The 14,083-nt window shown below is 42.7% G+C and overlaps 1 protein-coding gene across 6 annotated transcripts in view; it reads right to left on the bottom strand.

Annotated features, from left to right (window-relative positions):
- Positions 1-4,109: 4,109 nt before the first annotated feature.
- The window catches only part of IKBKE (inhibitor of nuclear factor kappa B kinase subunit epsilon), a 35,779-nt gene continuing 25,805 nt past the window's right edge, over positions 4,110-14,083 (bottom strand). For 5 of the 6 annotated variants that reach the window (XM_033152869.1, XM_033152867.1, XM_033152868.1 and 2 more), the window contains 7 exons: positions 12,136-12,212; positions 11,289-11,328; positions 10,637-10,738; positions 6,908-7,004; positions 5,351-5,451; positions 4,813-4,884; positions 4,110-4,644 (listed from right to left, as the gene is read on the bottom strand). In XM_033152869.1, the coding sequence (XP_033008760.1) occupies positions 4,617-4,644; positions 4,813-4,884; positions 5,351-5,451; positions 6,908-7,004; positions 10,637-10,738; positions 11,289-11,328; positions 12,136-12,212 (517 nt within the window). In that variant the 3' untranslated portion in view covers positions 4,110-4,616. Of the gene's footprint in view, positions 4,645-4,812; positions 4,885-5,350; positions 5,452-6,907; positions 7,007-10,636; positions 10,739-11,288; positions 11,329-12,135; positions 12,213-14,083 lie in introns of those variants that run through there. The other variant, XM_033152871.1, reaches the window with a different exon arrangement.

The following is a 14,083-nucleotide window of genomic DNA, read 5'->3' as shown; positions in this document are numbered from 1 at the left end:
TAGTTCAAGTCTGTCGACTAGGCCAGTCCCCAGGGTTACCGCCTGGTAGCAGGTGCCTGCTCTGAAGATTCATTGTCACTCAGCAGAGGTAGCATTATTAGCACAGAAGGGAAATTAACAGCCCATGGACAGTGATTTATCTCTAAGGGGTGGCAGAAAGGGCAGCCAAGGGAATGCCTTTCCTTTCTAAACCATCCACTTTCCCAATTCTAAAATATTTGCTTTCAGACAGGGGAGGAGGTGTTGTCATGTTCGGCGCAGCCGTTCAATTTTTCTGCATGCTGCATTTATCATTGAAATGGTTTGCTCCATCTGCAGCGTGGAGACCTTGCATTATGTCTGCTCCCGTCCATTGGGGTTTGGGCCCATAAATCACTTACTAAGCAGGCTGGATAGGGTGCAAGGCAGGGATACTGCATCTGCTTCTCCAATGGCAAATAGCTTCCTGATATCATCTTAATGCTTTGCTCCCCAGAGACCCCTGGGCTTCCTATATCATTGCTTGACACATTGCGGCTGCTGGCACACAGCTGAGTCAGCAGGCAGCCTCCGAGGATTACCCGGGGGCTTGTAAAGCCCAAGGTTAAAAAATGGTAAAAAGGTGCAGAGCACAACAAATCCTTGCAGCCAACATGCCTCACCACCGAGCTAAAATGCTGTTTTCAGCAATACCCATCAGCTACTAAATACTCGGCTTGGCTCACATCATCTCAGTTTCACTTACCCCCACAGCACACCTCTGAGAAAATAGAGAGTATCAGGCCAAAAGATGTCATTCTCAAATGCATGCTGCCAAGGTACTCCACTGTCCTTTTAAAGAGGAAAAGCTGCTTCAGGAAGCATTGAATAGAAGCCGGAGGGGGGGTTGGGGAGGAGGAGGAATGAAATGCTTAACACTTCACCCTGCCAGCCATCTTCCCACACCCAACTCACCCATCTTCAGGCAGCTTATTCCGGTTTTGTTTTTTTTTAAAGGGAGGAATAATCAGGAAACCAATCTGCAATTAGTTCTGCAACAAGAAGCTTGGCACTTAGGAATATGCCCTTCCCAAAAGGTTCACCACTCCTGCATACTACTTTGCTGCAGCATAAATAAAATCTGTCTTCTTCACTATCATTCTTGAATGGCTTACACATCCATTAGATTGCATTGGTTCCCCCCCCTTCTTTAAAAGGTCAACTTCAAATATTTAACTTACACAGATATATTGTGTTGCGGCCAATGCTAGTCCTATTCGGATCAGAGCCGCTGAAGGCAAGGGGCATGACTAACTTGGGTTCATTCACTTCAACTGGTCTACGAAACCCACTGGTTTCCATCTTTAATTTGCAAGAGCAAAATTGCTAACGTGATCCACAGGGCCGCATAACAAACGCTGCTGATCACTCAAGCCTTCCTGCTGCCCTCACTCCCCTAACGGGAGCCCCCTTTCACTGGATGGGAGGGGACCGGGTGTTTGGCTCTGTCCATGTGGCTGCAGTATTTCATAGAATTGTAGAGTAGGCAGGGACTCTGGGGGTCATCTAGTCCGATGCCCTGCAGTGCAGGAATATGCAGGTGGCCTATATACTGCCTCTCTGCAGGGGAGCATAATAGAGCAGCAGCTCCCATGTGGTTCAGTATGTGTGGTTTAACAGAGCCAGAAACTGAGGGGAAGGGCCACAGCTCAATGGCAGAGCATGTGCTTTGCATGCACAATGTTCGAGTTTCAGTCCCCTGCATCTCCAGGTGGGACTATCTGAAAACCTGGGGATCCAGTGCCAGTCAGGGTAGAAAATGCTGAACTAGATGTGACTGTACATCAAAAGCAGTTTCTGAGGCGGGTTGTGGAGCAGCTGCTGCTGGGGGTACAGGAGAGGAAGATGCCCTAATGTAAGGGTACCAGCCCTTGTTGTCCATCTCTAAGGGGGAATCTCCTGGATCACAACCAAACAATTCTACTTCAGCCTTAGCTTCCCTGTGCTGACATTAACTTATCTGCTCAGCTGTTTCGTTGTTGCTGTTTTAATCAAAGGAAAGCAGAAGACTCTTTACTTAGCTCACAGCCTTTTGGGATGAAAAAGTTAATACACACACCAGGCCTGTAAGCTTAAGATAAATCAAACCAGAAACCTGGAAGTGTGTTGCTTGCCTGCTCTGCTTTGGGGTGAAAGCAAAACATTTATAATTAAACATACATGCAGCAACAAGACACCTGCCTCTCTCATCCATTTATCCTAATCAATTTTGGCTTGTTTCCAAAAGCGAGCCTGAAATATATCCCGGCCATTTTCTATTTAGTGGGCAACACCTAGAACCATCTGAATCCAGCAAAGCATATTGAGGCAGACTAGGAGACAGGGCTGGAACAAATGGTTATGAAAAGAAAAGTCTGGTCCAGTCTTCTAAAGCACTCAGTGCCACTTTGGTTAAAAACAAATAAAACCAAACAGTAACCAGTGAGTAAAACAGCCAATAAACTCACCAGAGAAATCATCCCAAAGCAAGCTGAAATAATAATTAAAATGTTCTGCAGCCCTTGCAGAAATTCTCTCACTCAATACTGAGAGAATTCCAGAGTGCTCCCATCTCCATTCTAACTTGGCATAAAGAAGATATGCATAAGTGACCCTGGTTTCCTCCTGAATTTTAAAGGACCCAGGGTTGGAAGCACACACACAACCAGTACTCTTAACACTATGACCATTATGCAAGGCAAAAAGTCCTTGAGTGTTTTAAAATAGATTTTTTCCCCCACTGATTTCCTGTTGTACTTTCAGTAAACATGTCTGTTGTTTATCTCAGGGGATGCAATACAATTGCACTGGTAAACCCAGGAACACGCCATGCATTACTTTTTTATGTGTATGCCTAAAACATTTAAAAATGTGACCACATCACTTAAACAATGCAACAGTTCATTATATCTCATAGATCCCAAGAAAAACTATCAATATGCTTAAAACAAAAATACAACCTACATTCTTCTACAAATATTTCCTCATCAAAGAAAGGTTTTTATTGTTATTAAAAAGGGTATGTGCACCCTGAGTGACCAAGTCTCAATTGTGCCCCTTCTAACCAAAACAGATCAAAAGAAGATAAATAAGTTTTGTTTTCTCAGACTAAGCAGCCCCGACAAGTGGCAACCAATGGGATGGGGTGTGGGTCTCACGTGACTGGCAGTTACAGGCAAAGAGCAAGACTTCCTACACAAGACTTCTGCCCGGTAAGTCTTCCTACACAAGGCCAGGTTCCAACAGACAATCAAAAAGCCAAGGAGAGAGAAAGAGACATGGCCAAACCAAGTAAGTTCTGTAGCACCAAGGACAGCTCTTGGGAAGCGGACAACTTTCTCCATCATGTTCCATCAAGTCAGAGCCCGTGTGTCTCCTTTGGTGAGTGGAGCTCTTAAAGCAACCCTGTCAAACGTCTCAACTCTTACCACCATCCAGATGCTTCCAGATGGGTTCATTGCCATAGTTGTCAAGAAAGCCAGGAAACTGTGAGGGCTTCAGTGCAGAGTTTATTAGTTCCTTGGGGGATTCCAGCTTCTTACATGCCACATCCTACTTTGGTCTCTGTACTGGCATCTACACCTGGCTTGTTTGCAGACAGCACTACTGTAATGCCCCCTCTCCAAACTCTCCGATGTCTCTTTTTTTAAGTTAGTTTCTGAGACACTGCTTGAAGCCTGGGGGACACAGCTTTGGTCCCTCAAACCTAGGATCCTTTTTACATTAGACTACCAGAAAGGGCAGGGACCCAGGTGGCGCTGTGGGTTAAACCACAGAGTCTAGGGCTTGCCGATCAGAAGGTCGGCGGTTCGAATCCCTGCGACGGGGTGAGTTCCTGTTGTTCGGTCCCAGCTCCTGCCCACCTAGCAGTTCGAAAGCACGTCAAAGTGCAAGTAGATAAATAGGGACCGCTCCAGCGGGGAGGTAAACGGCGTTTCCGTGCGCTGCTCTGGTTTGCCAGAAGCGACTTTGTCATGCTGGCCACATGACCCAGAAGCTGTCTACAGACAAACGCCGGCTCCCTTGGCCTATAGAGCGAGATGAGCGCCGCAACCCCAGAGTCGGACACGACTGGACCTGATGGTCAAGGGTCCCTTTACCTTTACCTTTACCAGAAAGGGCTCATCAATGAACAAAGGTCAACCAAGGAACAGTACGGTGAGGTATAGTTTCTTTGCTTCCGAGATAAGTATTTCTAGTACTTAACAACGAACATTTCAAGGCAACCGGCTAGCCAGGTTTGGTTCAGTGAGGCTCTAGTGCCTGTTAAAAGTGCATGAAAAGCTTCAAAATGCCAGACCTCACTGAACCAAGGAAAAGAACCTCCAGTTCCATTGCTGAAGATTGACAGGAGTAAGCAAACAAAAAAAATTGGGTGGGTGGGAAACAATATTTCTCTCTCTCAAAACATAACAAACACATCAAACACATTTGGTTCTCTATTGAGGTATGCTGGTTAGAAGGACCACTCTGTTAAATCCACATCAAAGTGCTACAGCAGGGAGGTAGAATGCATAGGCATCTTTAAGACTCAACAATGAAGTTTTCTCCCCAATAAGTCTTCAACGATGTGGATTTACCCGCATTATAATTTCAGGCTCTGCAGCCTACTCTCATCCCTACAGTCCTGGTGCAACACCATTTAACCTAGAGAAAGAAAATAAAAAGGTGATTTGGATTAGAGAAGTGGTCACAACTCGCCTTTTGAATGCATACATTTTTCAGTCTTGGGAGAGCAATGCTTTCTTATCACGCTTCGTACTTTCTCTTAGGCATAGCTTTATATGCTGCTAAAGAGATTTCAGAACCTCTTACCGTTGGATGATGCTATTGTTGAGCTGGAGATTGTGAGCTACTATTTTCATCTGGTCCTGAAGCTCTTGCATCCTGTTCAAGACACACACACACAAAAGTACAGTTCAACTTTTTTATTTAATTATGCATTTTTAAAATTATTAATTATGCATGACCAAGCAGATGCTCACCAGAACATTGGACAATACATTTTCTTCATCCAGGCATTTGCAGATTGTTAATACCATGCCTGGGTGGTATCTAGCTGGTCTGTGGATTGTGATGTATTTCACTATGTTGTTCTTACTGGAGTCATATTCTATTGTTGTAAACCACACTGGAATTACTGGTGGAAGGTAGCATAGCACGTTTTGAATGTGATAATGTATCAACTCACTTGACACACACACTGGCCTGAGAGGTGAGGGATGTATTTTAAATATGTGCCATACACTACTTGCTTTTCATCATAAATTATTACAATGGTGCAAAAAAAGAAGCACACCCAGAAAACATCCAGACTCCATATGCCTTGACAGTTACATTTGTGTGCACATACCCAAACACCATGTCTTGGTGCTTCTGGTTCATGTAAACTTTTGTAGGTGCAGAATGTGTTGTTTTGCCTTGGAGGATTCTCTGAGGCAACTCATCCAAAGCCTGTCAAGAAAATGAAAAACACCACAGATCACTACAGGCGTACCAAGCTCTCGTCTACACTTGGTACATGAAATTTTGAAAAACGAATTATGAAAGGTCCTACTGTCAATGGAAAATCTTCAGGGGAAGCAAAATGCAAAACAGAGAACAAAAACAATGGAGTGAGTACATACAATGTTCCTTGCATATACCAGTTAAAAGTGGATCCTATTTGCAACAGGTGGTGTTCAAAAAGTGTCAGGCCTATTACTATTACTGTCTCCATTAGGCTGGATTTAGGCAACCATGTTATGCATACAGTAATTGCAATTATGGCTCCATTGCTTTTGCGGGGGAGACTCTCCAGTGAACCATTATTTCATTACATCACTGGGTGGAACTCTTGCCTACTGTGAGACCTTCACAACATAAACAGCTGGTTAGTTGCCTGTCTGAATTAAATCTTTTGGTCCTGGACTCCTGCCAGCCTGAAATAACTCTGGTGAATTCCAAAAGATGCTGAAAAATTCCTCCAGGACAAGGTGGTATCAAGAAAAAGACAAGAAGAAATGGCAGAGCCTGGGGGAATGTTCTGTGGAGGAGCAGACTAAGCATTCAAACAAGCAAGTACTGCCCATCCTTGGACAATTTTGTTTTACTTTTCTACCCTTCTGCTTAGTTACCCTTCAACTCCACCCCTCAGAGAATGGAGCTAATCTATGTGAAAATAAAGCCAACTTTTATGACAGAGTGCAGTGCCGGATTTACGTATAAGCTAAACAAGCTATAGTTTAGGGCCCCACTCTCTTGGGCCCCCCCCAAAAAAAAATAAAGGGAAAAAACCTGGATGTACATTTCCAAAATATAAGATAAAAAACAAATAAAACCTACATACAACAACAGTGTTTTATGTTGTGTAGTCTCCTATGGCGTAAGTAATGGGCTCTGCCTGCTCCTCAAAATATCACTAGTTTGCTCATTTCTATATATAGGGTGCCTACATTCTGCATAGACTGCATAGACATACAGCATATATTCAACACAAAAAACAGTGACAATTTGTTGTTGAAAAAGGACAGCTAGACATATAAAGGGCCCCATTACCTTCAGTAGCTTAGGGCCTCACCAAACCTAAATCCAGCCCTGACAGAGTGACACATGGGGGTCACATTGTGGATTTGGGTAGCTGGGACTTAAAGCAACTGAGGTACAAATAAGGGGTTGAATCTAACCAAGCCACCACAGAATTACTTCCGCTCGTGCAACAGAACTGTCCCTCCCTTCCTCCCCCTGCATTGCTCCCAAATCTGAACCAGAGGCTCTGGGAATCCCCAGAGCAGACTGCGCAAACACACACACAGGGGGCAACCCATGGATTAGAGCTATAATAAACTGGACATAGTTAAATTTAATTTCAAGTTGCCGTTGGTTTTCGAAATGGTTTGAACAGCAGAAGAAAAAAAAATCGCCACTGTACTTTATCAAGGCAATCCTGGCACCCAGACATCTCTGCACTACAGGAGGTTAAAGATCTGTTCAGCTTCTTCAAACTCTTCTTCAGGTCAAACACCTTCCTGAAGGGATAAGACAACAAGTGTAGTCAAATAGTTGCTAATTTCTTTTCTTCTAAGGAGGCACGTTGAGCTTAGGTTGCTCTAAAACGGAAAGAAGGGCTCAGCCACAAGGATTTATAAGGTCCACAAAGTTCCCCATGGATTTGAATAGCAAAGTCATATAGCATTAATGATGTTCCAAAAAAGTGATATAGTTTTTCTCTCTGGGAATCTACTTAGGACCCCCACCCCCACCACCCTGCCAGGCATCTCATCAAAGCTTCTTCTTTGGCGATCACTCGTAGCTGAGTCTTTCATGAACAGGGTCTTAACAGTGAGTCCGTAAGTGACTGTGGAGGCCAATTCTGGATCCACATGTCCTTCCACAGTGGGGACATCAAAGCAGCCACATCCGATTGGTCATTTTTCATAGTAACAAAGGTAAGCTAAATAGGCAAGTCGATTTTATTTTAGAAAGTTACAAATCGCTTTTGGGCAGAAGCCCCTCAAAGCAGAATGCGTTAAAAATTAAAACATAATAAAAATACTAAAATACACAGAATTAATTCTATTTCATTCTGCTCTGTGCCTTGGGGGGGGATTGAGAAAGGAGCTAATAGGGAACTTGTTAGGCCAAGAGCAAAAAAGGCAATTAGAAACAAAGTAACAAATAAACACATATACACAAAAACAACAACCTCTGAAGATCACAGCACTGCTGGATATCAAGGAACAGTAAATGAAATGATGCAATATGATGCGCACATATTAGTTAACAATATTTATACTTTTCTGCAAGATCATATATCTGCCAAAGCTATACCATGGGTATAAACTGTTAAAATACTAGAAAACAAAACCTATAAAGATATCAGGGAGATGTGTTATCACTGTGAAAACTGCAAACTGTAATTTGGTTATTAACTCAATGAAGTGGGTAGATTTAAAGTTAAAAACAGAGCATGAGCTAGGTTTCACTGATTTCAATGGGAAAGGTATGTACATGCTTCACTCCTTCCCTTTGAAATCAACCTATATGTGTCTACACAGCAGTAATCATTTAACTCAATGGGGCTTAATCTGAAGTAATTGGATGTAGGGTGGAAGCCTTAAAGCAGATCATATTCATACGTATCAGGAATCTTAAAAAAAACAGCCCACCTTAAATCTGCAGCAGGATGCTAATCTTTCACTCATGGTATCTACTAGGATGCAACAAAGCTATCTAGTGGTTGTATCTACTCATCACCATGATGCAATTATATTTTGCTTCAGCATGATTCAGAGGTAGAACTGATTCTTGAATCTCCTTCCAATGTCATTGCTGCTTAATTTGATTCTGAACTCCTCAGTTTTGACAACCTGTGTGACAGCTTTTGTCACAGTAAGGGAAGACTAATCATGACTAAAGATAGATTCTTTTTCAGAACAAAAATCCACACACATTTAATTCTTTTTTAAAAAAAAAGTACTTACAATGTGTTTCAAGGCTTTGCATTTCATTTTTTTAAAAAAATTCTAGCTATCTGGAGCAGCTGAAAAGTGCATTGCTGCCTTGTACCATGAAAACGTATCCAAAAAAAATCTCCCTGGAGCTCTGGAAGTAAGTTACTTCCACAGTTCCAGGGGCATTTTGGTCTCATTTTCGCTGTGCAGAAGCAGCAATGTACTCTGGAGCAACTGCAAGCAGCTACTATCTGTTAAAAACAAATAGGCAGCCCTTAGACCACCTTGTAGAATTTGATGGAGTCCAGATACTGAAGGACTACAAGTCCAACCCACAACTTATTCTGGTAGATGTGGATCAGATGAGTACACTTCAGAAGTCAGTCCCAGTGAAGTCCTCAAGCAACCCTAATTATGATTAGTATCAGAAACCTTCAGGCCCTTTGAAACCTGATTGAAAAAGCTGCTGTGTTTCAAAAGCATTTTGCAATTAAAACCCCCCAGTTGGGGTTGCCGTTACTTCCTTAAGTGACTGCACTTTTCTCCAATGTAATAAGTCAATGCATGACTCTCCATCACCACTGGGCAATTTGCTCTTTGCATTATTCCCCAAACACCCTTTAACATAAAATCATTCTTTCTAAGTGCTGCTCTTTGTCTTAATAATGGCTTCATTCCAATATGAGAAACTTGCTTGATAGTGAAAACAAAGAAGTTCATCAATATTCCAACTCAAAGGCTTGGGAAGATTTGCAATGTGTAGACCAGTGAAATGAGTACTAACGTCAGCTCGACAGCATGTCTTTGTTTATAATGTCAACTATCCTACTGTGCACTATATCATGAAGGGAAAAATAAACTCTTATGCCTAGTTAATTCCAAGATTTCAGAAAGGCACTAGCGCTAATGAGAAAAATGAACACAACTCATTCTGACAACCAATCACAAAGCTAGATACAGAGCTTGAAAAGAAGCAACGTCCCTTTCATAGAAGGGTAATGGGCTGCATCCAACAAAGTCATCCCACTAGCATAAGGAGTTTTTTTCTCCTTTCCCAGCATACCTCCATAACCTCCAATCTGTTTTGGGGATTTCCCCCCACCCTTCATTGCACAGGGAAAGGAGAGGGAGAGGAAATCCTGTTGCAAAAGTGGAAGTCACTGTGGCAACAAGACAACTTCACTGGATGCAACCGTATTATTGCCAATGAGCATGATTTCACCTCCGTTTTGTCTCCATGCCATCACTTTGTTTCAAAGGTCTTCATTTTGTCTGGAAATGTTTGCTGGCATGGTATAGCAAATTAGGACAAGATGCATTTTGCAGATCCCATAAACACTCTCTATTCAAACAGAGAACCTCACCAATAGATGAGGTTGACTGAGATACAGATGTGCTAGCAGGTGTGAAATTTGTGTGGGTATTGAGTTAGAGGATGTGTCTTGAATGAGTACAATCCTACTTTTGAATTCTGATGTTTTCTAGAGCATATTATTTAACTTCATTGCTTTATGTACTATTTTTAATTCTGGTGTGTATGTTTTGTGAAACACTTGTGATCCTTTCTGAAAAGTGGTATATACCAGAGATGCTGGAGAGGGGGCTATGAACTGAAGCCTTTGCCCAGCTTTCCGTTGTTGCCCTCCTTATGAGGCTTGGCAGCAAGCCCAGTTGGAAAATCTCCTCCCTGGCAGAAATGTGTTTTGAGGCAACACAGGACATAACTGTCAATAAGGGGCAGAACTTATTTCCACAAAGGTGAGGTAGAATGCAGCTTTCAGCTCCTCTCTTGAACTTCCCTTCTCTTTTCAACTTCCAAATGAAGCCCATTTTGTCTCTTCTAGGAGGTCTGTGTTTATCATGCAGGAATTGACCTTATGTGTGTATAATTCAATGATAGGCTTCCATATGGAATAGAAGCCTGGAACGGGGGGAATTGTGGTGTGGCGGTAAGAGTGTTGGACTAGGACCTGGGAGACAAGGAATCAAATCCCACCTTAGTCATGAAGCTCTCCTTGGGCCAGCCCGCATTTTACAGCCTAACCTATCTCCCTAGGGTTGTTGCAAAGATAAAATGAGGAGGGAAAAAACCATGTATGCCACCCATCAGCATCTTCTAGGAAAGATAGGATATAGGTGCAATAAAATAAGTGAGCATTGTTGCTTTTGTGGCAGACAGTGAGAGTATGTGCTAGGAACACTGTTACCTCATTATAATTCCATGTGCCAAAAGAGCAGCTTTGTATTGCTGCAAACAGTTGTCCTGGAAAACTGAAAGAACCTTTTTTGCCAAATGTCCTAAATTCACCCTGAAAATGAAACAAAATAAAATGTACATTATTTCATCAATTTTTCTCATAATTTAAGCATTTAAAAAACAACAACCCACAAGCAAATACCCACACTAATGCAACAAGATCATTAGCCGCAAAGAAACTCCCTAATTCAGTTCATTTCCAGTTAAAAGGATCAGATAATAAGTGATGTGAAAAACCTCAGTCTGAGACTTTAGAGCAACACTGGACTACATGGATGAATACTTTAACTTGGTATAAGGCATATTGCTGTGTTCCTGTGAGCAGGGAAAGCCAGTTCCCTGTCTCGGCTGATGGGAGGGGAAGCTAGTCTTCCCCTTGCATGTGATATTCCTCCTACTACAAGGAAGGGTGTGGTTCTCAACAGTCACAAGGCTATTATAAATGAAACTTTATTGATTGATATAGTATGACTCACTCCTGAACCAGACAATCTGAGCATGAGCAGCTCAGGAAAGTTGAATGCCAACCGCAGACCAACAGAATACAAACCAGAAGTGTCCGATACTCGGCTGGTCCGTTATACACAAACTCTTACACTTACTTATCCAGCTTGTGGATCTGCTGTTCATTGTAGCCCAGGCCTAGAAAGAAAATACAATTTATTAGTAGATTTTCCAGGGAATGACTTCAGGACTTTGCAGTTTCACAGATTAATACTTGATTCACATAAAGTATATTGCGAGATAGCCCAACAGGAAACAAGGAGGTTTCACATCTCCAGTGAACACCAATGAGCGGTGGGTGGGAGAGAAACTGTCAAAGGGGTAGCTATACATGTTGCTTTGATGCAGCAAAACAAAGGGCCCTCCCACAACTGTTCTAGGTGCTTCCAGCACATCACTACCCATGGCTTCTGCCTGCAATCTAGAAGCCATTCCTTCATTTTTCTCAGTTTGTGAGCACCCCATGGATGAAACACACACACACACAAAATAAAACAAGGCTTACAACTTTCTCTTTTGTTGTGAAAGAAGAAACTTTGTTGGCACTTGAGACTTAATAAACTTTTGTTTTGACACAGTGTACACAGGCACTTAGCAGATATGAGAACCTGCACGCAAAGCAGCCACAAGCCCATGCTTTTCAGACTTGGGTGAGAAGCCTTGTGATTAGCCACAGCTTTCAGAATTGTTATCTTATCGGTACAGGTGCTGCTGAATGAATGGCTCAAATCCCCAAGTACAGCAGCGCTCACGTGGCATTTTTGTTGGTTTCAAGATACTGCTGCTAAGATGCCTGCTTGGGGCTATTTGAGTATTTCAAGGAATCTGCCTAATCAGACCCTTTAAAGATGTACCTGGCCTGGTAGTGGCTAACAGACCTCTGATTTATGAAATCTGTGCAAGCTGATGATTATATAAGAGAGACTATCATCATCATCAACTCACCCCTGCATTTCCGGGTCTTCTTGAACTGGTTGTAGATAAGCTGCATCTTGTCAAGGCAAGCCTCCATCTGCTGGATGCTGAAGAACCAGTTTGGGAAGCCAGTTGTAAGATAGAAAGAAATAAACCAATCAGTTCAATGCCATCATGGGCCAAGGGCTGTGTCTGCTGTAACAAAACCCCCAGTGGACCTGGTCCAGAAAGGAATGAGTGGGAGGCAAGACAGCTACTGCACTAACTCTCATTGTTAGCTCTGTTCCAAGCACAGTCTTATATCACAAGAAGCAATGTTGGCATGAACAGCCTTCACCAGAAATCTAGAAACTGATGCACAATCATATAATTTTTCTTGCAAGGCCTCAATGATGTCAGTGAACCAACACCTGTCTGTCCCTAGAAGACACAAACAGGAGAATCAGCTGTGGGTGCTGAGAAAGATTCATTGGCCTTTTGGTGCCACTCCTAATAGTAAAATCTTGATTTGCATCATTACAAAATCAATTGAGATATAAAATGTTTATCTACTGCCAGCTAGGATAGCCAAGAGCTGAGCTACATGTTCAGAATAATTTGCATGTCAGAAAAATGTGTTCTTGCCTAGTCTCATTCCTGACATTCTCATTTTCAGTATGCTGGGTTGGAGGATCATCCAAATGCAATAGCTCTGCACCACATGACTCTTCTGAACATGTAGAAAACAAAGGCTCAAAGCCTATACTCTAAGACCACTATTCTCTATTAACTCTCTATCTGAAGTATTTATCCCCCCCCCCCATTTCTTCCCCACTGCTGCAGCATCTGGTCCATTACATTCTTTTCCATAAGTCTCCACACCATTTTTGCAAGGAAAAGAGGTGAGTTGCTAATCCTATTTTACAGATGGGAAACTGGAGCACAGACAGTTTTAAAGACTTGCTCAGGCACAGACACGAGAGAGAGCTCAGACAGACAAGAACATCACAGGTGGTTTTAGCAACGTCCATCCTGGTATACTCAATCTGTCTCAGTAAGGCCAACGTTGATGCCGGGTTTCTTGTACAAATCCCTGAGTGCTGTGCCAGACACTGGAATGATGCATCTAGTGGAAGCCTTAGCACTAATTGAGAATGTGAACTAACCACTTTCACCAGCCAAATTGCTAAGATAATGTAATGTGAGAAATGTAAATTAAATGAAGAAAAGTTATTTTCCTACTAAGGCATATGGATGGGAGCTTCTGCTTGCTCAGCATTTTGGCACGAAGCTGGAAGTGAGAAACGAAGCTATAATGAACTGCGTCTTATGCACCAACATGAAATGCATCACCCACATATAAGCCAGTATTACACACAATTGTTGCATAGGCAAGCAAGAGATCAGTACCAGCTCTGCATGGCTGACAAGTATTGAGACAGTCAGCTGAGAGGAATGAACACATCCAAGAATGGACACTAAAACAAGTGATGCTCCTTTCCTTCCTGTGATGCTTGTCACGGAGACACCCTTTGTATATTTTTAGTGGCTGTTGTGATATTATTGTAAATGTTATGGTATTATTATTTTAGTTTTCTTTGTTGTTGACCACCCTAGAAACTGTTGGATGAAGGGTGGCATGCAAATATTTTAAGTGCATGCAGCCTGGTGAGTAACTGGGCTCGCATTTTGAAGTCCTCTGCTACGCTGCTGCTGGAGAGAGGTGAGGCTTGTGATCAGGGAAATCTCAGCACCAAAGAAGCCTTCTTTTTTTGTCACATAGCACACGTCAGCTGAGGAAGGCACTTGGAGAAGAGCTTCAGCAGAAGGTCTGAAGTCACGGGCAGGCAGGCAGGCAGGCAGGCATCCTTCTCCTCCCCCCAGCGCAAGATAGTTTTCCACCAAGGGCTTCTCACTTTTTACCTCTATTATATTGCCCTGTTCCCTGACCACACCCTATCCATATGATATCTCTCCAAATGATGCTTCCAGAGGTCAG

Source organism: Lacerta agilis, chromosome 6, assembly GCF_009819535.1.
Source record: "Lacerta agilis isolate rLacAgi1 chromosome 6, rLacAgi1.pri, whole genome shotgun sequence".
In the NCBI taxonomy this organism is placed as follows: domain Eukaryota; kingdom Metazoa; phylum Chordata; class Lepidosauria; order Squamata; family Lacertidae; genus Lacerta; species Lacerta agilis.
Note: the sequence above shows the minus strand (reverse complement) of the source record. Positions and strands in the feature narration are given on the sequence as shown.